Here is a 27,465-nt window from a genome sequence, read left to right as displayed (position 1 = left end):
TTATAAGCTTTTCATACAGATGAAATCATGATATGTAGTCTTTTGTGACTGGTTTCTTGGACCTAGCTTAATGTTTTCAGGGTTCCTCCATGTTGTAACATGTATCAGTACTCGTTCTGCTTTGTTGATGAATAGCATTCCTCTGCATGAAGATACCACATTTTATGTATCTGTTCACCAGCCAGTTGATGGACATTTGAGCTGTATCCACTTTGGGGCTATTATGAATAATGCTGCGTTGAACATTTTGAGTACAATTTCTGTGGACATATGTTTTCATTTCACTTGGGTAGATACCTAGTTGTGGAATTGTTGAGTCATATGGTAACTCCGTGTTTTAAAATTTTGAGGACTGCCAAACTGTTTTCCAAAGCAGCTGCACTATTTTACACTCACTTTACCAGCAGTGTATGAGGATTCTAGTTTTTCTGAAAGCTCACCACCACTTGTTATTATCTGTCATTTGGATTGTTGCCATCCTACTGAGTATGAAGTAATACTTCCTTGTGGTTTTGATTTGCATTCGTGGATGGCTAATTGATATCCACATCTTTTCACATACCTGTTGATCATTTTTACATCTGCTTTGGGAAATCTCTATTACTCTGGTCCTTTGCCCATTCAACTGGTTATTTCTTTTTTTATTATCAAGTCTTAAGAGTTCTTTAAACATTTGAGATACAAGTCCCTTATTTGATATATGATATGTAAATACTTTTTTCCCTTCTGTTGGGCAGACTTTTTGCTTTTTTGAGGTATCATTTGAAGCACAAAAGTTTTTAATTATAATCAAGTCCACTTGAATTTTTCTTCTGTCACTTATATTTTTGGTATTCTATCTGGAAGGCTTTGCATAACCCAAGGTCACAAAGATTTACTCCTATGTTTTCTTCTAAGAGTTTTATAGATTTAACTCCTACATTTAGATCTGTGATCCACTTTAAGTTAATTTTTGTATTTGGTTTACAAAAGGGGTCCAGTTTCACCTTTTTGCATGTAGATAATCCAGTTCTCCCAGCACCATTTTTGGAACAGACTATTTATCTTTCCCCAACAAATTGCCCTGGACCAGTTAACCCAACATACAATAGTGGTGGCTAATTTTTTGCTTTGCTTCTAGTATCTTTTGTCATACAGAAATTTAAGTTCTAATTATTAAAAAAAAATTTTAATGTTTTTATTTATTTTTGAGAGAGAGAGAGAGCAAGCAGAGTAGGAGCAGAGAGAGAGAGGGAGACACAGAATCTGAAGCAAGCTCCAGGCTCTGAGCTGTCAGCACAGAGCCTGATGCGGGGCTCGAACTCACGAGTTGTGAGATCATGACCTGAGCCGAAGTCAGACACTCAACTGACTGAGCCGCCCAGGCGCCCCTAAGTTCTGTTTAAGCAAATTAATTAATTTTCTGCCTTAGGGTATGTGCATTTTATATCTTCCTTAATTAAATACCTCTTTATCCATAAAGATATTTTCCTATTTTCATTAAGAGTTTTAAAACCTTTTTTTTTCACATTTCATATACTTTTTCTATTTACATGTATTGCTCTCCCATTAATATGAAACTCTGAATTCATTTAAAACTTTGCCAGAACCTTCCAGTCTGGGAACAGATACAGATATACCAATGGATATTGACAGTAGTGACATGAACAGTGATGGTAGCCGGGGCTTGGATGACATTGAAGAACCATCTCCTCCAGAAGATAAAATGTTCTTCTTGGATCCGTCTGATCTTGATGTGGAAAGAGATGAGGAAGCTGTGAAAACCATCAGGTAATGCACGTGTGTGTATTGCAAGCTACTTCCAAATGCAGGATTAGTCCAGGTGCTTCATTAAGAAAGAAAAAGCCACATTTCTTTCAGTGGAACCTAGAATGTAATTTACAATCCAGTTAAAGTATTGCTAATTCCTTTACATGCACCACAGTATTTCTGAAATAAATTATACACTCTTGCCATCTACTCAAGATGGGAAAGTTTGAGAATCCTTGTTAAAGAGAAAAATGCTTTATTTAAATGTAGTCTAGATATTATATCTGGCTGTGGAACAGCCACCACAAGGTGCCGGAATTAAACTATCAATTAAAGCAACCAGCTTCTTCATTTAGGCAAATTATCAGATGTTAGAAACACCAGTGAGAATATATACCTGCCGAATGTTGCACAGAGATGATGGTGACAAATTTGGGGGCAGTTTTCATTTTACCACAGTTAGACTGTTAGCACTTTGCAAAATGCTATTGGATTATAAAACTTGTAAATATCCCCTTATGTTTATAGAAATTCAGTTTTTTGTGTATACAGCTTTGTAGGATACACTACTTTGTAATAAAATGTGAATATTTTGGCAGGTTTTGTTCTTCACTGGCAACAAAGAAGTATTTAGAGAAAATGGATCATTTAACTGAGTGGTCATTTATTCATTTTGGCTTGTCATTAGATTGCAGCTATTATCATTATGAACTAAAACTTACTGTTTACCCAGTTTGGAGACTGTGAAGAGAACTTAGCTAGCTTCCTAATCATGAATATTTCATAATTTAAGAGAAAATATTTAACTGAGATTCAAATTGAAAAACCATGTATTTTTCACACATATCCCGTCAAATTGTTCTTTTACTTCCAGCTGTGCTGTTTCTGACCCATGTTTCAATATTACCTGATTTGACGCAGTACTTTATTTTATTGTCTTAATTGGTAGCTATAAATCATTTTATTAGTATCTATTAGAAATACTTTTTCCTAACAACATGAAAAATGGAATTTGACATTTGAACCATGTGATTTTGTGAATAGGTATACTTGCTTTTTACCTTGTTACGAATTTACTAATTAATCATGCTGCCTAGGACAAAAGAACCTTTCTCAACAGCAGTCCCAAATGAGACCCTCTTCCAGGCTCCAGATCTTCCAGTTGGGGAAGATTCTTTCTGCTCTGTTCATTGTTTTGTGTTGGGACCTTCCAAAAAATATTGATGACACATAATGAGGACTTTCAGGATTGTCTTAGTCTTCTATAAATCAACTGTGTATCATCATGAAAGGATTAATTTCTTTTTCTTAACCTATTTCTGTAAGATATTTTGAAAAAATTTAGCTCAGTTATCTTTAAAAAGGCCAGTGAGCTTACAGTATTCATAGGATTTTTTAAAAATTCAAATTATCAATATTTTATCATAAATGTTAAATGTTTTGTAGTCCGTCAACAAGCAGTAATATTCCGCTGATGAGGGTTGTACAGTCCATCAAGCACACAAAGAGGAAGAGCAGCACGATGGTGAAGGAAGGGTGGATGGTCCATTACACCAGCAGGGACACCCTGGTCAGTAGTCACAGATATTTTAATATGGTAGTGAAAGTTTGTTACGTACTTTATTTTGTGCATTTTTAAAATCAAAATGAGGATGTAATATGTATTAAGACATAGTATATTGGAACTGTAGTTACATTTGTAAAGAGTTCTCAAAAGACAGAACGTTGAAATATCTTTACAAACCAGTAGAGCAGTAGAGATTCAGAAGAGGTCTGGGGATATAACATCAAATACAAAATCCATGAAATAAATAATAAGAGGGACTTCATTATAATTATAAACTCCTGCTCTGCGAAAGACAGTATCAAGAGAATGAGACAACCACTGGCTAGGAGGAAGTATTTACAAAAGAGACATCTGATGAAAGACTTCTCTAAAATATACAAAGAACACTTAAAACTCAACAGTAAGAAAACAAACAACCCAATTAAAAAATGAGTCAAAGACCTTAACATATACCTCACCAAAGAAGATCTGTACAGATGGCAAACAGGCATATGATGAAGATGTTCCACATCATATGTTGTCAGGGAGATGCAAATTAAAACAACAGTGAGATACCACTACACGCTTATTGGAATGACCAAAATCTGGAACACTGTCGACACCAAATGCTGGCAAGGATGTAGGCCAACACAAACTTTCATTCATTGCTGATGGGGATGCAGTGGTATAGATACTTTGGAAGACTGGTGGTTTCTTACAAATTATGGGCTTTGTGATTATGATGTGTCAGTGTAGGTTCATCAGTTGTAGTGGATGTACCACTCAGAAGAAGGATGTAGGTCACAGGAATGCTCTGCATGTGTGGGCACAGGGGATATATGAGAAATCTCTGTACCTTCCCTTTAATTAGGCTATGAACTTAAAACGGCCAAAATCTTCATTTTACAAAATTATTTTAAGAAACATTAAAAAAAAAAAAAAGCCACGTGTCAAAAAAAGCAAAGACAAATGACAAACTGAAAAAAGTATTCTGAAGTCATGTTCTAGACAAGGATTCATTTTATGATATGTAAAGGATACCAACAAATTGATTCAAAAAAAATACAAACAGTCAAAGAATGGGCAAATAATATCTACAGAGTTCACAGGCAGGAAAATACAAATGACTTTTAAAGATGAGAGCTTGATCTCATATTTAATAAAAAGTACAATTTAAAATTTCACTGAATTACCTTTTTTTTTTATCAGTACAGCAAAGATCAAAAAGTTTAGTGACATACTAGATTAGTGAAGGTTTGAGTAAATAGGTACTCATGTTGCTGATAAAACTATAAATTGGATCAAATCATATGTAGGATAATTAATACTGTCAAGGAGAATTACATGTGTACATATCTTTTGACCTGGCAAGCCAGTAGGTAAATTAGAAATGTAGCCTACAGATGAATTACATATCAGTGCATGTATACCACACGTATATTTGCACGTGCTCACATAAAGTTCCCTAAAAGGATTCCCAGAAACCTACTACCGTTGCTTATGTGGGGTAGGGTGGACTCGAGTATGCTTATGACTACATATCCTTTTTCTGTTCGCAGAATTTTGACCCCCGTGAATTTTAAACCTATTCAGACATACAAACTTATGAGTATAAATGAAAGGAAAAAGAAAGAAAGGCACAGGTACTTTGGAAGAATCATTATTTTTATACCTAACAGTTGTATGCCCTTTATTTTATAGAGAAAGAGACATTATTGGAGACTGGACAGCAAATGTCTCACATTATTTCAAAATGAATCTGGATCAAAGTATTATAAGGTAAAGATTCCACATTTAAAAAAATAACATACATTAAAATATCGTATGTTTTCCAGGTATATTAAAGTAATATTTGTTAGTTATTATATTGGCATATACTGTGTATTATGACTCTGCCTAATATCGCTTATAAGTCACTCTTGAGTTCCTTGTTGAAACAGTTTTCCCCCACCCTCCATTTCACCCCCTACAGCAGCCCTGCTACCAAAGGATGTTTTTTGTTGTGTGTTCCTTTGGTCTTGGCCTGCCTGTCAGGTTGCTGCTGATTTCCTTCTGGACACCATGATTTAGATCGGGCTGTTCATGATCATTGCCTGTCCAGAAGAGGCCGGTGTGGTATCCATGTTCTCCCTGCTCCATTTGATCTTAGGCCCCGATTCCCACATGCTACTGCTTCGCTTTTGTATAGTCTTCTTTGCCTGGCTTGTTCCACACTTGGCCATGTCACAGACCGACACCAAACAAAATTGTAAGTGGAGCGATTGTATCCTTAAGAGAGATCAGAAACTGATGACTTTGAGCTGGTTGGGTTCTTTTAAATAGGTTTTTTGGGGTTTTTTTTGCCTCAGGGAGTAGACAACACATACAGAGTTGTTACAGTTGTGGGCAGAACCAGAATGGAGTGCGTGAACAGCCTGTGCTAGCGTTCTCCTTTTGCTGTTGTTTTTGCTTTGTTTTCCTTTGAGGGCTGCATCTTGCAGACAGCAGCTGGCAGAGAAGTAATTGTTGAGTTGATTTAATGACAGTTGGAAAGGGACAAGTGTTGGATACAGTGGCAGTTAACTCTCCCCAGTCCTCTCCTTCCCTGCATTCTAACAACCTGCTATAGGCTGGAACACTGGGTTAGTACGCTCCAGGCTCTGCCTTTGGCAGATCACTGATGGCAGATACTACTGTAAGACTTGACTGCGTGCTCCATGTACCACATACTTGTGTTCATCTTAGTGCATTCGCTAGAAATGTGTATCTTTGATTGTTTAGCGTATTTGAAAATAAAAACAAAGATGTATTTATATTTTTTAATGCTTGATTTTTTTACTGCAGGAAATTCCACTTTCAGAAATTCTCCGCATATCTTCGCCACAAGATTTCACAAACATTTCACAAGGCAGCAACCCACACTGTTTTGAAATCATCACTGACACTATGGTATACTTTGTTGGGGAGAACAATGGAGACAGTTCCCACAATCCTGTTCTTGCTGCCACTGGAATTGGAGTTGATGTAGCACAGAGCTGGGAAAAAGCAATTCGCCAAGCTCTCATGCCTGTTACCCCTCAAGCAAGTGTTTGCACTTCTCCGGGGCAAGGGAAAGATCACAGTAAGCAATAAGCTTGTTGATGGCTTTTTCCCCCCTTTGGTTCTTAAGCGTTTTGTGGGTGTGGTTGTGTTTATGTATTTCTAACGCTCATTTTAAGCTTCATCGTTAGTAACCAATACTGCGGGTTAATTCCTTTATACAATTCATGTTGGTTATAGTGTATACATACAACCCCCAGTATGAAAGAAAAGGTTCCAGAGTCAGTCTCCCTCTCCAGGCTCTGCCAACCTATTAGGTGATCTTAGGCAAAACTTCACCTCTCTGTGATAGTACCTACTTTGTGGGGTTGTCAGCATTCGAGGAAAGAGAACCAGTAAGGAATAGAACAGTCTTTGGTTTCCATGAACTCTCAGTGGATTAAACTAAATTGCTAATATTAGTATTTTGCTTCATGGTGGGATATAAAGAGGTGATCAAGAATTACGGTTCACGTCATACTTGTGAAATCTATGAAGCCAGAAATGCTGTTTTTCTTTTAACTGAATTAAGACATTCAGAAATACTAAAAAAAATTGTTGAAACACATGTTCTTTGCACCAACAAAATTTATAAAATAAAAGCTAAATTCTGTAAAGGATCAAGTGAAAGCCATAATATAATGTCACTTTTACGCCATTGGTATTGTTATTTCTGGGGAAACACCATTTATTAGACAGATATATTTAAATTGAAATAGGTATCAACCAGTTCCTACATGTACTTTATTTCTGTTCAACTGTATTATTTTGTGCACCTATTCTTGGCATTATGTTAGGCTCTGAGCTAGAGTATTAAGGGAGAAATTAAGGGAGATAGGACACACATACATAAGTAAGTGTTAGGTAGCAGCATAAAGCAGTAGTGCGCAAAAACGAGTAATGCATTACTTGGAGGATGCGGATATGGATAGAAGGAGTAAGCAGAGACTTCATGATTTGGATCTTGACCTTGGATCCCAAGTAGGTTAGGATAGGAAAAGCTAAAAGGGAACGGCAGAGAGCTAGTGTTATTCTAGTTAAGGAGACAGGTGTGATCAATGGGATGAAGATAATGACCGTGACCATGTTTGGTGTTTAACATTGATTCTAAGAGGATGAATTAATGGATATTTACAGTGCTGCTAAAGTTTTGGGGGATTTTAGACAGAACTCTGATAACCTAACTAAAGCCATGGACCTATTCCCCCAGAAAATAATACAGGAGCATACATACAAATTTTATGTATAACTGGATGTGGGAACCTCCTCTAGCCCATCATCCATGGACCTCCTCCCTCGGGTTGAGAATCTCGAAAAGCAGAAGGGTTGCGTGAGAGTGCTAGAGAATGATGCACAGTCGTGCCGCTTACTGTCTGTGTGACCTTGGTCTCTACAGTCTCTCATCTAAAGTGTGAATCATAATAAATGCATACAATGCACGTAGCACAGTTCCTGATGCACTGGTAATACTGTTGTTGTTGTTGCTGCTGCTTTTTGTGGTGTAAAGTTCTGGGAAGCAAAGAAATTAAAACTGGGTGGAGCTGGACAGTGGAGGCCTTTGAAACAATCTGCGTTGACACTAGGAAACCGGAACAATTGGAAAGCATAGTGTTACATACTTCTGTATCGTTGATGCTGTGCCGTTTTTGTTTCATTGATATTTAATATTTTAATTATTTAAAATATTTTAAGATTGATTTAATATTTTTAAATGCAGGCTTTGACAGTCATTTTTTGATGCATAGTTTTTGATGCATAGTTTGCTTACATTTTGTTAATTTTTGTATTTGGGATTGTAAAGGAAATTTCATATTGTCTTTGAGTTGTCTCCAAGATTCTAGATGTTTGAGACCTAATCTCTTACTCACTTCCCATGCTGCCCTTTTCTCTTGTCAGTTACTTCCGTTGCGTACCAAAATAATACAAACATTTGAATTTTACAGCATTATGGAATATAAGATGAAGAAGTCCTTCCTATACACTTGTAACGCCCCCCCTTATTCCTGGTCCTATACCTCCTCCTTCAGAAGACCATTATGAACAATTTGGTGTATATTTCTTGCTTTGGGGAGAAGGGAAGCTTATGTTATCTGTGCTGTATTGTTATATTTTATTTTTGTAGAAAAGTGTGGTCATACTCTTTGTTCTTTTTGGAACTGGCTTTTATCCACTATTTAATATATATCAGATATATTTCAATGCTAGTATATGTAGATTTGTCTAATTTTTAATTTTAATTTTTTAATTTTTAAAAAAGTTTTTGTAATGTTTGTTTTTGAGAGAGAGACAGAGAGCATGATGGGAGGGGGGCAGAAAGAGAGGGAGACAGAATCTGAAGCAGGCTGTTAGCCCAGAGCCTGACACAGGGCTTGAACTCATGAACCACGAGATCATGACCTGAGCCAAAGTCAGACGTTTAACCGACTGAAGCACCCAGACACCCCAAATTTTATTATTACTAAAGTAATGCATGCTTTTCATGTTTTAGAAAATGAAGGCAGTATAGAAGTGTATAAAGAGCAGGCTTTGTTCCCCAACCCTACTTCTCTCACTCATCGGAAGTATCATTTTCTTCATCAAATGCTGCTACTACCTTACAACTTGCCTTTCTAACTTAATATGCTGTGGATAGCATTCTAACTCAGTATTATAGCTCTACACCATTAAATGTTTAGATAGGATTTCTTTGTGTGGATGTTTCATATTTTATTTAACCAGTTTCCTGTTACTGGGTTAGTATTGTGTGTGTGGATAAATTTTTTTAAAGAACATAATTAGCCAATTTTTAATTCAGCCAGTTTATAAAACTTAATGTACTGTGGGCACTTGCATGTCAGCAGATGTTAATATTATTAAGTCCTATAACAATTTTGTTCTTTGCTCTTACATCGTTCTTCTGTTTTACAGAAGATTTATCTACTAGTATCTCTGTATCTAACTGTCAGATCCAGGAAAATGTGGTAAGTAAAAATTGAAAATTATAGCTAAGATATGCAAATTGGATAACTAAAATAGGTAAATGAAGATGTGAAAATCAGTTCAAGAGATAAAAAACAAACTCTTAAACACAGAGAGCAAACTGGTGGTTGCCAGAGAGGAAGTGAATGGGGGGATGGGGAAATAGAGGGGATTAAGAATGCATTTATCCTGATGAGCACTGAGAAACATATAGAACTGTTGAAACTAATATAACACTGTATGCTAATTATACTTGAATTAAAAAAAAAATATATGGGGCGCCTGGGTGGCTCAGTCGGTTAAGCATCCAACTTCAGCTCAGGCCATGATCTCGCGGTTTGTAGGTTCGAGCCCCACGTTGGGCTCTGTGCTGGCAGCTGGAGCCGGGAGCCCGCTTTGGATTCTGTGTCTCCCTCTCTCTTGGCCCCTCCCCCGTTCATGCTCTGTCTCTCTCTGTCTCTCAATAATAAATAAACGTTAAAGAAAATTCAAAAAAATAATAATTCTTAGGCCAAAGTATTGACCAGTTGGCCTAAAGACACCAGGCAGGCTAGACTTCGGGGCTGATAACTTCTTTAAGGAATTCTGCCTTATGAAGGAAAGTGTGGCAGATTTTTTTAACTGTGAAAATAAAGTTAACTTTTTCATAAGTGTTAGTAGACTATTACATAGTGACAGACTAGTTCAAAGAGAAGGGAGAGACCACTTCTTTCTGGGTCAGCAGAGAAAGCTTCCTACAAGAAGTGAATCCTGAGCTGTGCCCAAGTGGATGGAAAGGGATTTTGACTCAAGGGCTGAGAGGGTGAGGGCAGGGAATACTACTTCATACAAGACAGGGACCAGGATGGGCACATAGAAAGAAGCAGGACATACAGGACTTGTAAGGAATAGTGTATAGGTTCAGTTTGGCTGGTGTATATATGTAGGTATGTGCTGAGGATTGTAACAGGGGTCAGCAAACTTTCTTTTTTTTTTTTTTTTTTAAAACATTTATTTATTTTTGAGACAGAGAGAGAGCATGAACAGGGGAGGGTCAGAGAAAGAGGGAGACACAGAATCTGAAACAGGCTCCAGGCTCTGAGCTGTCAGCAGAGAGCCCGACGCGGAGCTCGAACCCACGGACCACGAGATGGTGACCTGAGCCGAAGTCGGACGCTTAACCGACTGAGCCACCCAGGCGCCCCAGCAAACTTTCTATAAAGGGATAGATAGTAAATATCTTAGGCTTTGTGGACCACACCCAATTACTTGATTCTGCCATGGTAGTGAGAAAGCAGCCTTAGTACAGAAAGGAATGAGCATGGCTGCGTTCCAATAAACCTGCATTTATGGACCCTTGATTTTGAACTTTATGTCACTTTCATGTGTCGAAAGATACCATTATTTTCTCTTTTTTAACCATTTAAAAATGTAAAACTATTCTTTGATCAGGAGTCTGTACAAAAAGACCCAGCAGACCTACCAACTAGTTTGCCAACCATGGATTAGAAAGAAAAAAGGCTAGAAAAAGAAGTCCTAAAATATTTCATTGACTTCTTCCACCTGGGGCATCCAGCTGTTCTAGCTCTTAGCATAGAAACGTTGCCTATTCTAGGATTGCGGTGAAGACACGTTATCCAGTGGCGCCATGGGAAATAGAGGGTCTCAAGGAGATGTAACCTGTGTATCTCTTGTTGTAGTGGCAGGTACGAGAGATACCAGATTCTCAGGTTGAGGGACATGCACATTCATAGCTGAAAAGGGGAAAGGTTTAGAGCTGATCTTTGTGAAAAAACCTTTTCTGGCAGCTATTATTTGAATAGCACATGTCCCTTCATCTAATTTGATTAGAACCAAAATTTGGTTAAACAAAAAGTTGATTAAAGTTAGGAAGCATATAAAAATGATTCTTACAAACCTTAAAATTTTCATTATAACTTAAAACATACCTATGCACATTCATGTGCTGTTTTCACAGGACTGAGATTCTTATGGGTCTGCTAAGCAGACTTGCACTTTGTCTTTCTTGTGTCAGTCACATCTGTAATGCAGTTCCAATGGTAACCACCCAGATTTCGTGCAGACTTCACAGACTAAGGGTACAAGTTCCCAAAAGGCTGCCCGCACTTGAGACACCAGCCACAAGTGCAGGGGTCTCCAGGTCACCCGTACTTCTGACCAACTGGCTACAAATCCGGAGGATTCCCACGAACCCACACTGAGGTTCAATAATTCACTAGAGTGACTCTGAGAACGCAGGAAAGCTCTGGACTTCTGATTACAGCTTAAGTATAAAAATCGGGACCAGCCAACTAAAGACACCTAGGGTGCGGTTTGGGAGGGTTCTGAATGTAGAGCTTCTGCGTTCTCTTGCTGAAGTCCGGGTATGCAACCCTACCAGCACATAGATGTGTCACCGGCCCCGAGAGTTACCTGGATTGTGGTGTCCAAAGGTTTTTTTTTGAGTTTCATTAAGTATGATTGACTGAATCATTGGCTACCTGATTGAACTCAGTCTCCTGCCCCCTCGTGTCCTCCCCTGAGTTTGGACTGTTCAAAGCCCCAATCCTCTAATCACGTGGTTAGTCTTTCCAGTGATATTTCCTCATCCTAAGTCATCTTGGTAGCTTAACACAGGTGTGATCCAAAGGGCTCATGTATTACATGAATGAGATATTCCTGTGACTTGGGAAATTCCCAGGATTTAAGAGTCTCTCTCGGGGCGCCTGGGTGGCTCAGCTGGTTAAGCGTCCGACTTTGGCTCAGGTCATGATCTCACAGTTCGTGAGTTCGAGCCCCGCGTCAGGCTCTGTGCTGACAGCTCAGAGCCTGGAGCCTGCTTCACATTCTGTGTCTCCCTCTCTCTCTGCCCCTTCCCTGCTCATGCTCTGTCTCTCTCTGTCTCAAAAATAAATAAACATTAAAAAAAAAAAAAAAAAAGAGTCTCTCTCTAAGAAACCAGGGGAAAAGGCCAGTCAAATTCTTATTATACAACACCCATAATATCTATAATTTCCTATTTTTGTTTCTTTAAAGTAGAGCCAGGGATACTTGTGAAATATTATGAGAACAGAACCCGCACTCCCCCAATCTGGAGTTTGTAAAACTACTTAGTTTTCATAGAAATCTTGTGTGTTTCATTGACTTATCAAATATATTTATATTTAATTTTTGTGTAATCTATAACAAGTACATTTGGCAAAATGGTTTGGGGAATAAATTCAGTTTTAAGAGCTACTCATTGGGATACTGGCCACAAGCATTTTGTTAGGCTGTGGTAGACATCAGTCAATATATGCTTTTCAGAGGGAGTGGAGAGTGTAGGTTATTCTGGTGAGTTAGTAAAAGAAAAGGTGTTAGGATAGCCTCTAATGTAGTACTTATTTGACCCTGATATGTCCTGAATTCCTTATCTTTTTAATAGATTTTTCTGCTTCCCAAATACATCATAAGGCTCTTAACTAGGTCTCTTCCACAAATTAGCTACCTTTTGCAGAGCCCTTTGTACAGTTAGGGTTCAATAAATGTTGATAATAATCATAAAATCATAGGCATTTTTTAAATTAGGAGGAACCTAGGGATGTAGACCAATACTTTTTTTTTTACAGATGAGAAAACGTCCCAGGGGAGTCAACAATTTAAGATTATCTAATTAAAACAAATTAGGAAATCAGATTTATGGAATTACTGATTTTTATATGCTAAGCACTGGACTTGACACTTTGTAGATATCTTTATTTACTTTGCTTAAAAATCCAGTGAAATAGGTGTTACTATATTCCTTTTACCAATTGAGAAAATTGAGGCCTATGTGATTCTATTTGAGTTACTACCGTGAGACAGGCACTGGCTGGGAATGTAAGAGCCACAGAGATCGAGCCCCTGACTTCATGCAGACTGGCACAGACCCCAAACAAAAGGGAGACCGGGATCGAAGAGCTGTGGAGGGGACCGGGGATTGCCCTCCCAAGAATAATCCGACAGCAGCAACCACCACCAAGAGAGAGCGGGGCAGGGGAGAAGATTGGGGAGTGGGTCTCACTGACAGACTTTCTCACACATACGCTGTCACCAGCCTTTCAAAATCAGCCTAATTTCGATAATATGAACCTTGTAAGTTTTTCTCTCAAATCAAAGATAGCAAATTTCTTTGATGGTGAAATAAGTAAAATACTGTTCTTAATTTTTTATGTTAATTTACTGTTTATAGATGATTACTTAATAAATGCATGATGTCTTTTATTCAAGGCATTTCCCCCCCCCCCAAAGATCTTGCTGAATATATTATACTTGCATATTAAGAGTCATAGTATTAAAACTGGGCTTTTCTAGGACATGGGAAGTCTATATTCATAAAATATTTGTTATGAAAATTAGCTGCCTCATAAAAATAAAAATGTGTTTAAGTGTTAGAATGAAGAGTTAGAGATGCTGACCGTGTTTCATAAGGCAAATAATGCTGCTTACTCCTTCCCAAATAGGACATCAGTACTGTTTACCAGATCTTTGCCGATGAGGTGCTTGGTTCAGGCCAGTTTGGCATCGTCTATGGAGGTGAGTGACTGCAGCCTGCTGCATATTATACATACTCCAGAAAATTGTGAAATTTGAAAACCTCTGCTAGCTGTTACGTCTTGTCACAATTTTGTCCAGTGGCTTGTTTCTGCAGGGTTGACTTGCATTCTTTTTTTTTTTTTTTTTTTAATTTTTTTTTTTCAACGTTTATTTATTTTTGGGACAGAGAGAGACAGAGCATGAACGGGGGAGGGTCAGAGAGAGAGGGAGACACAGAATCGGAAACAGGCTCCAGGCTCTGAGCCATCAGCCCAGAGCCCGACGCGGGGCTCGAACTCACGGACCGCGAGATCGTGACCTGGCTGAAGTCGGACGCTTAACCGACTGCGCCACCCAGGCGCCCCTTGACTTGCATTCTTTCAGCTAAGCCCTTTTCACTGTAACTGAGTATTCATTCTTCATTTCAACCGCAGACTTTACAAAGTAACAAAGAATCAGGAAATTAGTTCCACAGTAGTCTTACTTTATCTCTTCTTGTAGCATAAAGATGTTTGTGAGGGAAAAATCAATGGCTCAGAGCTTTGTTGGGCGGCGTGTGAGCTTGTTTATTGGAGGTTATGCCCTACTGGATGTCCAACACAAATGGCCCCGTTCATCTGCTGTTGGCATGAATGTTATATCACGTCTGAGGACCTAAGATCTCACTGTTGACTTATGATATTGGCAGAGTCATTTAAGCTCACCATGCCTTTGTATCTTCATCTGTTGAATGGAGTTAATAAACCTTTACCTGCATAGTTCACAGGGTTGTTAATTAAACCTAATTGTACATAAAAGTACTTTTATGAGCTATGATCCGAGGTATAAAAGGAAGGTAATGTTAAATCCTAGTCCTCACTTGCTGACACTGTTTAAGTAGTCTCCTCCTCGGCCTTTCTGCCTCCAAGTGTGGTTAAATAACTTTGTGCTGACTCAGTGAACCTAGTAAAATTAATTCATTGATACAGTGTTTCTATCTTGACAGTCTTTGAAGACTAAGAGTAGTTAACTAATAAGGTAGATTATTTTTCAGCCCCCAAGTTCATTCAAATTTCCTGCTGTTTTGAGTAATGAAGCTGTCATTAGGGACAGCTACTATTAAGGGAAAACAATTTACTTCTTAAAATTAAAGGTGAGTGAAGGAGAACAAAATCAGCCAAAGAAAAGAAATATAAGAGTAAATACATATCAGTTTTGGTCTGAGGACAACTTCCTGATAAAGCTTTTATGTTGTAGATGAGCTGACAGTTTGCTCCTTCTTTCTTTTCTATACTTTTTTTTTTTTTTAAATAGGAAAACACAGAAAGACTGGAAGGGATGTGGCTATTAAAGTAATTGATAAGATGAGATTCCCCACAAAACAGGAAAGCCAACTCCGTAATGAAGTGGCTATTTTACAGGTAAAGAACAAAAAACCAAGTTGCTTTGTATTGGTTTTAATTTTGATTTATGAGTTTTTAAATACAGGTCTGTTTACTGTGCTGATAAGAATAAGGCTTGTTTTCTGTTTTGTTTTCATATTATGCCCTTTTGGCTTAGTAAGAGGTTGGTGGACATCTGCATTAAATCCTTAAGTCTTTTTTTTATTTTTTTTTTTAAAGGAAAAATTAAGTTACAGTAACCTAGGAGTTACGAGAACTGCCATTATGGTAGTAGTTTGTTCAGAACACATTTTCATAAGTAAAATCTTAACAACAAAACTCTTAATTCGTCTCTCCAGAAGCTCAAAACACTTGATAGTTCTGTATCACCACATTTGATTAGGAGATCAGTGCTATACCCGTTCAGTTCTCACAGATGATCTGCTTGATGATTATAGCAATTGCTATAAAAAAAAAAAGTCGCTTAAAAATTGTGGACTTTTTAACAGTAGCATTTGCTATTTTATTAATTCACAACTCCAAAGATTTAATTTTATAATGGTTTAGTCCACTAAGGTGTGTTTTTAAAGATATACTGACAATGACTTAACTCCCATAAAATAAAGTACTGTCTTCTTATTTTCATGTAACATTTTTACCTCTTTTGGGGGTCATCTAGAAGACTAAAATGTAGCTTTATCTTTATTTTTATGAATATCCTAAATCATTTATAATATGCAAATATCTATTTACTGTGTAGCTTTTGCATAATATTTAAGAAATCATGGTGATATAATAGTTAATGCTGTCAGAGCCCCCATTTGCTTGTGGGTGAAGTTCAAGAAGATAGTCTACTGAACTTAGGCTTCCTTGAAGAAGCAGGTAAGAAATGTATAAACAAAGGATTAATTTTACATGTATTACATTATCAGTTACTAGCAGTAATGTTTGCCTCACTTCTTTTTCAGAGGCGTGATAATCAAAAGATTATGATCAACAAGCTACCTGTGGTCCTTTCAAGTTGCTTCTTCCTATAAAACTACCTTCATACAGAATATTAATAGCATTCAGAGTATATTAGGATATGGTTAGAAATCTTTTTCACATCTAATTTTGGAATCTTGCTCATTGTCCAACTAGTATGCAAAAAAAAAAAACAAACCATTAAGGATATATATTTTTTAAGGTTTTTTTTTTTTTAATGTTTATTTACTTTTGAGAGAGACAGAGACAGAGCGTGAGCAGGGGAGGGGCAGAGAGCGAGGGAGACCCAGAATCTGAAGCAGGCTCCAGGCTCTGAGCTGTCAGCACAGAGCCTGACGTGGGACTCGAACTCACGAACAGTGAGATCATGACCTGAGTTGGACACCCAACTGACTGAGCCACCCAGGTGCCCCAAGGATATATTCTTAAGACTTGATTCATCCTTGTCGCTTTGATCACGAACACATCTTTGAATTAAACACTGAAGCTTTTTTTCGTCGTGTTATGAACTGTGGCTCATAATAGCTAAATTTAGGGGTTTCCAGGTAATACACAGTGCAAAAGCTGTATTCTGTCCTTCTGGGTTTTTTCATTGATATTGCCCTATGGGGAATACAGTTCAGTGATTATAGTATGTCTCCAAATATACTTTTTTCATCTTAAATTTAATACCATATTCTTTGTTATAGATTCTGTTCAAATCGTATGTCGTGAATGGCTTACTTTGTGCCAGAAACTAAACTTAATTAACATCACCCAGCAGGAAGAAGACAGGTTCAGAGTGTGAATCTAAGTCTGTCTGCACACCACATGCTCTTTCTTCTCTGCCACATTGGATCTCGTGTGTGTGTGTGTGTGTGTGTGTGTGTGTGTGTGTGTGTGTAAAATTGTGACTTCAGTTTCTTTGCAATGTGTAAGTTCAGCGAATGTTGAGTGTGAGGACCAGCTTTAGGCTACTTTATATTTGAATTACAGTTCTCTTAGAACAATGTGAATATGGTAAATACATTTTTTTAAAGCAGACTTCTTTCAGATAGTAACTCATTTGCTGACATTCATTCCGCAAGATTTGGTTGTATGAGCATTTCAGCGAGACCCTTCCACACGGGTCGCGAGGCACTTCTGTACTCGCTCACTCGCTCTACCCTTTGGTTCCCGCCTCCCCTGGCAGCCCGGTCATCCTTACTTTCCAGTCACTGCCCCTGATTCTTCTTGTACGTAGTCCTCCTTAAACAAATCTAAAGGTCTGGGTGAACGCAGCCTGGTAGTTGATCCTGGTACTGTAAGTCCCCTGCAGCTCCGCCGACAGCCGTAGTTTTTCTTCCCCATGTCCTCATCTTTTTTTTTTTTTTTTATGAATTTTTTTTTAATGTTTTTATCTATTTTTGGGACAGAGACAGCATGAGCAGGGGAGGGGGCAGAGAGAGAGGGAGACACAGAATCTGAAGCAGGCTCCAGGCTCCGAGCTGTAAGCACAGAGCCCAACGTGGGGCTCAGACTCACAGACTGTGAGATCGTGACCTGAGCTGAAGTCGGACACTTAACCGACTGAGCCGCCCAGGCGCCCACCGTGTCCTCATCTTTATAAAGAAAGGATGGGGTGAAGATCAAGCATATTATTGAGACCATACTTTTGGCCTTTCCAATGGCAGGGAGAGACAATTATAGAATCATTGACTTAGGAGTGACCTTACAGTTTACCCAGGAACATCCAGCCTCTCTCTTGAGTGCCTGGTGATAAGCTCTGTATTTCTATCAATTTAATAGAAATGAGAACATGACATTTTTGGACATCTGCACATATTCTATTCAGCTAAATCAAAATCTCTTTAAAAAGGTTCCATCACAGACACCACACTCAACACATTGAGTCTCTTTTCCAGATGGTGGCCACACTGACTTTCTTTCTGTTCCTCAAACTTGCCAGATATGGTCCTGCCTCAAGGACTTTGCTTTAGCTATTCCCTGTGCCTAGAATGCTGGCACGCCCCATATCTGCATGGCATATTCCTTTATCTCCTTCAAGACTTTGCCCAGATGTTATTTCCTCGTGAGGCCCTTGCATTCCGTTCAGCATTATCCACCCATCTACCCCCAGCGCCCCTTCCTCTTCTTTCCATAGCATTTACCACCTTCACACTGGGTCAGTTACTAGTTTATTACCTAGTGTGTACCCAGCCTTGCTAGAATTGATAAGCTCAGTGAGATGAGACATATTTGTCAATTTTGTGTACTCATGAATCCGGACTACCAGCATAGTACTGGCACATAGCAAATACTCATTTAATATTTATTGAATAAATGTGTTTATGTGGGGAATTAACCCATAACACATTGTTAAAATTTTGAATGGAAGCGTGGAATGGTTTCACTTGTATAGTTCCTTAAGGTAATGTGTTACTTTGTAGATGTGTACAAGCGGTTATGCAGAGAAAAGGGTCCATACCTACGTAAACTGTTAACACGGCCACATCTGGGGAGCGTGTTGTGGGGCGGGAAGGAAACGGAGGATTTTTACCTTTGTTTCATGGGGATAAGGTAATATAAAATGTCTTTTGCCCCTGCCTGAAGAGGGTAGGTATAGACTAGTAATGGGGGAAAATGTGTGGCACTCTCACGGCTACTGTGTTAATGGGAAAATGTCATCAGAAACTTCAGAGAGAAATTTCTGGTTATACGCTGTGGTATAAATTCAGCATCTCCCCCACCTCTTCTTGGAAATTACCCAAAAGCTACAAGAAAAATGATAAACAGAAATGTATACTGTGTCTTTAATAAAAATAGAAGGGAGTTCAGACCTACAAAATAGGTAGGAGTTTTCCAGAAACACTGCAGGGGGAGCCAGGGGTGCGTGCAGGAAGAGGGGCCACAGTCAGAGCAGGTTTTGCTGGCTCTTTCTGACCTCTCCAGTCGTGATATCCTCTCCAGGTCCCTCCTCAAATAGAAGGCCAAGGGGGTCATGATCTGGTAAGATTTAATTCAAGGGAAAACAGTAAGTGAACTGAAGAAGGGTACTTTGACAGTGGAAGAATGCAGATCACAGCAGATTAACAGTGACAAGATTTATAAAAGGAAACTAGAGCCAGGGAGGAACTGGCAAGCACTTAGTGGTCCTGGCAGATGAAGTAGCCAAAACTAACAACGTAGAAGGCCTAAACAGTAGAAGCTAATCTAACCACTTGATACTGACATCTGTGTCCTAAAAACAGAGAACAAAGAATACCTCATTAACTCAAAAAAGCCATAGGATAGTGTTCTTTGATCCTAATGCAATAAAACTAGAAATAAATTACAAAATCAGAGAACAAAAAGCTCCCACCTCCTGAATTTTTTTTTCTTAAGTAGGCTCCACGGCCTGCGCAAAGCCCAGTGTGGGCCCGAACTCCCAACCCTGAGGTCATGACCTGAGCTGAGATCAAGAGTCAGCCGCTCAACCGACTGAGCCACCCAGGTGCCCTCTGAAACAAATTTTTTAATATCTTAATTCTTAAAGAGCAAAGTCAAGATGTCAGAGTATTTAGACAGTAATCATGAAAATACTGTATATCAGCTTTTAGACTATTGCTCAGAAAAAAAAAAAAACTATAAGCTCAAGTATTTACACAAGAAAGAATGAAAATAAATGAATTAAGAATCCAACTTGAGAAGTTAGAGAATGACGGGGGCCTGGCTGGCTCAAGTGGGAGAGTGTGCGACTGACTCTTGATCTCGGCGTCGTGAGTGGAAGCCCCACATTGGGTGTAGAGATTACTTTAAAAAAAAAAAAAGTTAAAAAAGGAACAATAAACTTAAGGAAAGCAAAAAATAAGAAATACGACCACAAATACTGAAAAAAATGTAAAGGCATTTTGAGATTTTAAGATGCTGCCGTGACCAACTTGATCAGATAAATTTGAACACCTGGAGAAAATGATTCTCTATGAAAGTATAACTTCCCAAAACAGACTCCAGAGGAAACAGGACATCTAAACAAATAGAAGTTAAGAGACAATAATGTTACAGCTTACTTCTGGTTTTGTATGTGTATACATACGGCTTTACAGGAGGGTGGGAGACAGACAACTACAGCATGGGGACAGCCAGCCACACTACCAACTCTTAAGTTGATCAGAGTTGTGATATTCTGAGTCTTCCCCTTGCTTACCGCTATTATCACACGCATTTCACTTTTGTTTATTTATAAAGCTGTGACACTTTATATTTTGCTACTTGGAATACCACCTCATTAAGTTGTTTTAAACTGATTAGTAAACAGTATTTATTTCATGCTTGCTAGTCATTTTTTAAAACACCAACCATGATTCAGACATTGACCTAAAATGACTAAGACAGAGTCTCTGCTCCCAGGGAACTTCCTAGACTACAGAGTAAGATACACATGACATAGTAGCATGGGGTAAGTATTGCTACATGGATAGACGGTGTTTGCTGGAAACTACTGCAGTCGTCCCAAAGAGAGGTAACGTGAGCTGAAATTAAAGCAGTTACAGTGGGAATTGAGAGATGGCGGCAGGTTCAAAAAACATAGAGATGGCACTCAGCCTCACATAAGCCAAAAAGAAGTTTGCCCTCCTGGCATAATTAGGTACCCATAATAAGGAAAACAGCGTAAGAAAAATAGATTTCTATAAATAAAGAATAAAAGTTAAATCACTTGGACCAATAGAGCATATTTAAAATTGAATAGGGCGAATGAAGCCATGTTATTGAAGATGTGAAAATACAAGCAGAGGAATAGATTTATGTCCAGAGTAAAAAGCCATTGAATGTTTTTGAGCATGACTGACTTCTCAAATTTACTTTTGAGGAAAGTTTTTTGGGTTTTTGGCTTTTTTTTAAACCGGTAAGATAGATTGCTTTTTTTTTTTTTTTTTTTTTTTTTTTCAACGTTTTATTTATTTTTGGGACAGAGAGAGACAGAGCATGAACGGGGGAGGGGCAGAGAGAGAGGGAGACACAGAATCGGAAACAGGCTCCAGGCTCTGAGCCATCAGCCCAGAGCCTGACGCGGGGCTCGAACTCACGGACCGCGAGATCGTGACCTGGCTGAAGTCGGACGCTTAACCGACTGCGCCACCCAGGCGCCCCAGATTGCTTTTTTTTATTAGCAGAAACCGTATCACATTCAGCTTTCTATTTCACTAGCCCTGGTAACATAGTGGTGCTCAAGAAACCTGAGGTGATGGAGGTAGAGATGCTGAGCCCGAAAGAGGGAAGACCAAATCGAGGCGTGATTGAAGATCCGGGCTTAGACAAAAAAACTACCTTAAAAACAGAACCATTTCTTGAGCAGAGATACAGCCCCAAAGAGCCACAGCTCTGCGTAATTGACCATAAAGTTTGATTGGCAGTTGGTGCCCACTCGTGGACAACATAAACTTAGAGTAGAGGCAGAAGACAAAAGATGAGAAGGAAAAGGAGTAGTAATGGACAAGGGCAATTATGTAATCAGTTAGGAGGACCCTCCTTCCCCTCAGTGCATCCACTCTCCACTCTCCACCACAGATCTTGGCAAATCAGAATCCGTGATGCTGTTTGTTTGCTTTTAGTGCCTGTTGCCCTAAGCTGATTTTCTTCCCATTCCATGTGTTGCATACAGTTAATCGTAGCACATTGCTAGATATTTGCATAGTAAAACCATTTCTCTACTTAAGTTGGTCATATAAACATCCTGCAACTCTTCAGAATTTGCACCATCCTGGGATTGTAAACCTGGAATGCATGTTTGAAACTCCGGAACGAGTTTTTGTAGTAATGGAAAAGCTGCATGGCGATATGTTGGAAATGATTCTGTCCAGTGAGAAAAGTCGACTTCCAGAACGAATTACTAAATTCATGGTGACACAGGTATTTTAACTCTTTTTTGAAACGAGAATACTTTAAAATGAGAGAATTAAATAGCAGTGCTTTTTACATAAAGGGATATGGTGGGAATTATTAACCGTGGAGAACAGAGTAACTAACACTTCGGTTAAATCTTGACGAACTGTGGTGGACTTCTCCAATTATGCCATTCGAGAGGTCAGGTGGGGGTGAACTATGATTTTTTCCAGGCACTGAAAAAACTGTTTTCTTCAATAACAGATCCTTGTTGCCTTGAGGAATCTACATTTTAAAAATATTGTGCACTGTGATTTAAAGCCAGAAAATGTGCTGCTCGCATCAGCAGAGCCATTTCCTCAGGTGAGATACTCTCCGGAACCTTGAGCGTCTGACGTTACAAAGCACCCGTATAATGAAAGGCGGTGGTGTCGGTTCGGATACATAAACATGCTGACAGAAGTAATTAGCCTGTAACTGCCAGTGAGGATTAATCCTTGAATAATTTGAACTCAGAACTTATATTGTTTATTTTCATGAAGACTTTTTAGACTTCAGCAGACCTTAAGGAGTATCTTTTTTGCATGTAGACTGTTTGCAGGTCACTTCTCCTTGTGGGCAGGGAATGAAGTTAGGAGAGGCCACCTTGGTTGGTGCCTGGTGCTCAGGACAAACTCCCCATAAAATGAGGCAGAGGGGTGACCCTACGTTGGGGGACATAGATTTTGAGGCAGGCAGCCAGCTCCTCTTCCTCTTTAGGGCACTTTATTTCAAACATTTTCACCAAAACCTATGTCAGAATTACATTTCCCATCACTGCTATCACTCACATGCGTATCCCCTTTGTGTGTGTGTGTCCTGTGTGTGATGCACTGATTGTTTTACTTGGTGAAACTTCATTTCGCTGAAGAGTGTTGACCTTGATCCAAAATTATTTAATAACCTGCAAAATGGTTCATAAACCCAAAGTTTGAAATATTTTCCTGTGGAATATGTGTTGGCAGTGCCCATAACTATCACCTAGACTCTCTCCTTCAAACTATTGTTTATGTAGATTTGAAACACGCACAATTAGTTGGCTACACTAAGGACAAGTAGCTGTTTCACTTGAGTCAAATGCAACTCAGATCGTCTTTCAAAGAAAAAGACGTATGTTTAAAAATTACTCAACTCTTTTAAGGAGGTAATCCTATTCTTTTACAATGCCTGTGTGCTTAAAAGTGATTCCCTATCATTGTGAGGCCAAAAAAGGTTCCCTGATAGTTGGCGTGATGTTTTAAATAAAGTGCTTCCGTACGTCGTTACCTCATTTGATCTTCAGAATAGTTTGGGCAAAGGACGCACACCCCTACAGTGAGGCTAAAACTCCGTCTCTCTTACCTCTGTTAGGAACAAAGGGAAAATCACATCATTTACTTGACGTGCCTTTTTGCCTAAGTGCTAGCCATGGCCACACTTTATTCAGTTGCCAAACTGCCAAGGCAACTTTTCTTTATCAAGATGTTAGCTGAAATGCGGCATCTAACAACAAAAGAGTTCATATGTCTTCATGGTCGATAATCCTATTCTTCCAATACTCAAAGAGGGAATCACATTCAATAATGGCGCGGAACAGTTACCATAAAAATGTGCGTGAGGGTCCATGTCCTAGAAAGCCAGCAGCATTTGAATACACCTTCATCATACACTCTCCAGGCACTGTTGGTACTGTTGGTTTGTAGAGGCCAAATCTCTTTTTTTCTCAATGTATCATAATGCTTTTTGTGAAGACAGTTTATGAGGCAGGGCATTTCCTCCGGAAAGTACTTGGCATTTGCTTGTTCGGCATGGATGCATCATTAATCACCAAAATCTGAACATCACTAGAAGATGGGCAGCAGAAGTGCTCTGAGCTCTGCCAAGCTCATCACACTTCCAGAACTTTCTTCCCAAAAGGATATTGTAGTAACCGTGACTACCTTCAGACAGAACTTTTTTCAAATCTAAACATCTCACTAGTAATAATTTATTCCACAGTCACAGGAAACCCCTTTGCTCCTCTTTCAAGCAGCCTCGTAGTTCTTTACTACACTCAAGTTATTTGCCAATTGACAGTATCCTTGGGAATATAGGTTCTAGGATTAAACAAAATAAAGGGTAAGTTTTAAAATATCAACTTATTTTTCATTCAGCAAACATTTACTGAGGGCCTTTATGTTTTCAGGCGCTGTGAAGTCACTGAGGATTTAAAAATGAAACCTATAATTCCTTTTCACAGAAAACTGTCTCCTTTAAAGTCAGATGCTGAAAGATCAGCACCCTCCATTTCATCAAAAAACTTTGTGACCAGGGGCGCCTGGGTGGCTCAATCGGTTAAGCAGCCGACTTTGGCTCAGGTCATGATCTCACCGTTTGTGAGTTCGAGCCCCGCATCCGGCTCTGTGCTGACAGCTCAGAGCCTGGAGCCTGCTTGGCATTCTGTGTCTCCCCCTCTCTTTACCCTTCCCCTGCTCATGCTCTGTGTCTGTCTCCCAATAGTAAATAAATGTTAAAAACAGACGAACAAAACTTTGTGACCACTTACAGCACCCAGCTGGTATTTGACATTGTGGAAGCTAAAACTTCAAAGTGGTTTTTTGAGATAGGCACTAGGGAAGTTTTTCATACCATGTTGGCAGAAGATCACAGGATCATAAATGTATCTGCCTTTTGGGAAAAGCATATTTTACAATTTCCCTATTGACAATCATTTGAGATTCGTGATCAGTACAGTTGGCAAGTGTGTTGAAATGATATGATATCGGGGAGCTTGGGTGGCTCAGTTGGTTAAGGGTCCAACTCTTGATTTTGGCTCAGGTTATGAGCTGTTGGTGGGATCGAGCCCCACCTAGGGCTCTGCACTGACAGCGCAGAGCCTGCTTGGGATTCTCTCCCTCTCTGCCCTCCCCTGCTTACTCGCTCTCTCAAAATAAAAAAAACATAACTTTTAAAAATGAAATGATACAGTATCATTTAGGGACAAGCATAATAGATTGACACATAGATAATAATACAAAACTAACATTTTTTTAATTTGCAGGTGAAGCTATGTGACTTTGGTTTTGCACGCATCATTGGTGAAAAGTCATTCAGGAGGTCTGTGGTGGGGACTCCAGCATACTTAGCCCCTGAAGTGCTCAGGAGCAAAGGTTACAACCGTTCTCTAGATATGTGGTCAGTGGGAGTTATCGTCTATGTGAGCCTCAGTGGCACATTTCCTTTTAATGAAGATGAAGATATAAATGACCAAATCCAAAATGCTGCGTTTATGTACCCACCAAATCCGTGGAGAGAAATTTCTGGTGAAGGTAAAAAAAAAAAAAAAAAAAAAAAAAAATTATAGCTCTGTGCCCTTTAGTCTAAAAATCTTTGTGATCCCAAATCAGCCTATTTCTTCTGACTTCTCTTTTTAATTTCTCATACTCCTCTTCCAAATTCAACCAGTTACCAGTTCATGAGCACTCTTCCTCCTGACGGTCTCATCTCTAACTTCCTTAAAGTTCCCACGCCTAGCACTAACCCAGGACCCAATTTCCTCCCTTTGAAGCTACTAAAATACCTAGGGTTCTACCCGTTAGACTCTTTGACGGTGCTTCCCAGTCACCACTGCTGCCAGATCGGTCTTCAGGAAACCCTCCTTCCATCTTACTGTGCCCTTACATCACGGCCTCCCTTTAACCACATTGCATCTGTAGGTCTCTCAGAGATAGCCCAAGTTCACCTTCTGCCCTCCCCTCCACTGCTCCTGATCTAAAACCTAGCTGCTGACTCTTCTCAGCTGCTTTCTGCATTTTGCTTAGACCTTTCCCTGCCTTCAGTCCCTCCTCACTATTGAAATCCTTCCAGTCCTTCAGGGACCCCTTAGCCTGTGGCTCATCTGTGAAGTCTTCCCCGAGCCCCACCTCTGAACTGTGTAAGATCTACTTAGGCTACTAGGAGGAGATATTCTCCCTGAAGTATTCTTTCTTTTCATAATTACTTATTTTCAGAGACCTGTATTTCAGGTTCTTTATACCTACAACGAATGATATAGACATTCTTCAGTTTTCAGCTCCCCTGTGGACCAATCCTAGGAGGCATGGTAACATTTGTTTTCCCTGCCTGGTGAAGGTTTTTGAGCTTGCGGGCCCTGGTTCTGTACCCATCAAGAATGCCTTGTTTGGGTCTCTTTAGTTTACGGACGCTGACAGGAAAGGCACACACTTCTTTAACAGCCCCATACTGAATAGAACCCTACTGGGGAATACCCCCACCTGGATTTAGCCAACCTTTGGAACACGGGCCTTTTTTGTTTTCCAAAAGTACCAGACCTAATCTTGGGGATTTGACAGTCCATTAAACTGGGAAGGTTTGAGGAACAACATGTAAAGGCAGTAGCAGGCTTTCTTTGTAATGAATACCTAATTGAAGAATATAGGAGGGTCTGGGTGTTCCCAGAATCCTCTTAGAGTTCCTGGGGCAGTGTGGTCTGTAGACTTCAGAATAATCAATTGGTGAGCGTACTAAAGCAAAAACCTGTGGCTAGATCTCAGAGGTTCCAGTTCACCAGTTGGAATGACACCCAAGAATGCATTTTAATAAACACCCCAAATGACTCTGATGCACATGGTGGACAACCATTTAAGGAACAATGGATAAAAGTTTGAAGTATTGAACACAGGGAAGTTCATACTTAAATACTGTGGTGTGCAGAAGAGAAACAGAAGTGGTATAATGGGACTCTTCCCCTTGGTTCAGCCCTGGGTCCAGGCTATTTAGTGTCGGTATTTCACGCGTATCGTCATACAGGTGGAAGTCAGTATGTAGCTACATGGTGGGTTTGGTTTTGTGGTATTCTGTTTCTTCAAATAAGTGGGCAAAATAAGTATGCCAAGATCTCCCCACTCACACCAAAACACCATGAACATATTTGTATAAAACCTGTTAAACCCTTTTGATAAGTGATCGTGCAAGTCCGGCCACATCTGTAGAGGCAAGGCAGTGGCTTTGGCTCCCTTGCAGACCAAGCCGGGGACTAGAGAACGGTGTCACTGGAGGACAGCAACAACACGTCAGTCTGTAATCAGTTTTTTAATTCATTTGGAAATAATAATAATACTAACACTTACGTGCTAAGTAAGCACCGTTCTAAGCCCTTTATGTGTGTTATTTCATCTTCTCAATAACCTCATGTTACAGAAGAGGAAAGTGACCCTCTGGCACACGCAGTAAGTCTACACTGTTAACCTGTACTCGACACCGCCTCTGTAACAAAACAGGCACACTTCATAAAATAGGTGCTCTAAATTCAGTGAACGTTTACAGGCCACTAACGTGTCAGCGGGAAGGCCATGTTCTTGAGAAAAGTCGCCCACCCTGTATTTCTGTGGCTTGAATGCGTTCCAGGCAGAGTCACGGTATGTGTGGGTGCCCCATACACCCAGTTCACCGGTTGGATTT

General features: G+C 39.4%; 1 protein-coding gene across 1 annotated transcript in view; it reads left to right on the top strand.

Annotated features, from left to right (window-relative positions):
* The window catches only part of PRKD3 (protein kinase D3), a 79,895-nt gene that overhangs the window by 48,545 nt on the left and 3,885 nt on the right, over positions 1-27,465 (top strand). The window contains exons 7-16 of the mRNA XM_025927138.2: positions 1,587-1,770; positions 3,196-3,319; positions 4,997-5,074; positions 6,119-6,395; positions 9,260-9,312; positions 13,771-13,843; positions 15,137-15,243; positions 21,874-22,035; positions 22,273-22,371; positions 25,067-25,334. Coding sequence (XP_025782923.1) covers positions 1,587-1,770; positions 3,196-3,319; positions 4,997-5,074; positions 6,119-6,395; positions 9,260-9,312; positions 13,771-13,843; positions 15,137-15,243; positions 21,874-22,035; positions 22,273-22,371; positions 25,067-25,334 — 1,425 coding nt within the window. The remainder of the gene's footprint in view (positions 1-1,586; positions 1,771-3,195; positions 3,320-4,996; positions 5,075-6,118; positions 6,396-9,259; positions 9,313-13,770; positions 13,844-15,136; positions 15,244-21,873; positions 22,036-22,272; positions 22,372-25,066; positions 25,335-27,465) is intronic.

The sequence above is a fragment of the Puma concolor genome, chromosome A3, assembly GCF_028749965.1.
Source record: "Puma concolor isolate L17-30 chromosome A3, mPumCon1.1.hap2, whole genome shotgun sequence".
Lineage (NCBI taxonomy): Eukaryota > Metazoa > Chordata > Mammalia > Carnivora > Felidae > Puma > Puma concolor.
Note: the sequence above shows the minus strand (reverse complement) of the source record. Positions and strands in the feature narration are given on the sequence as shown.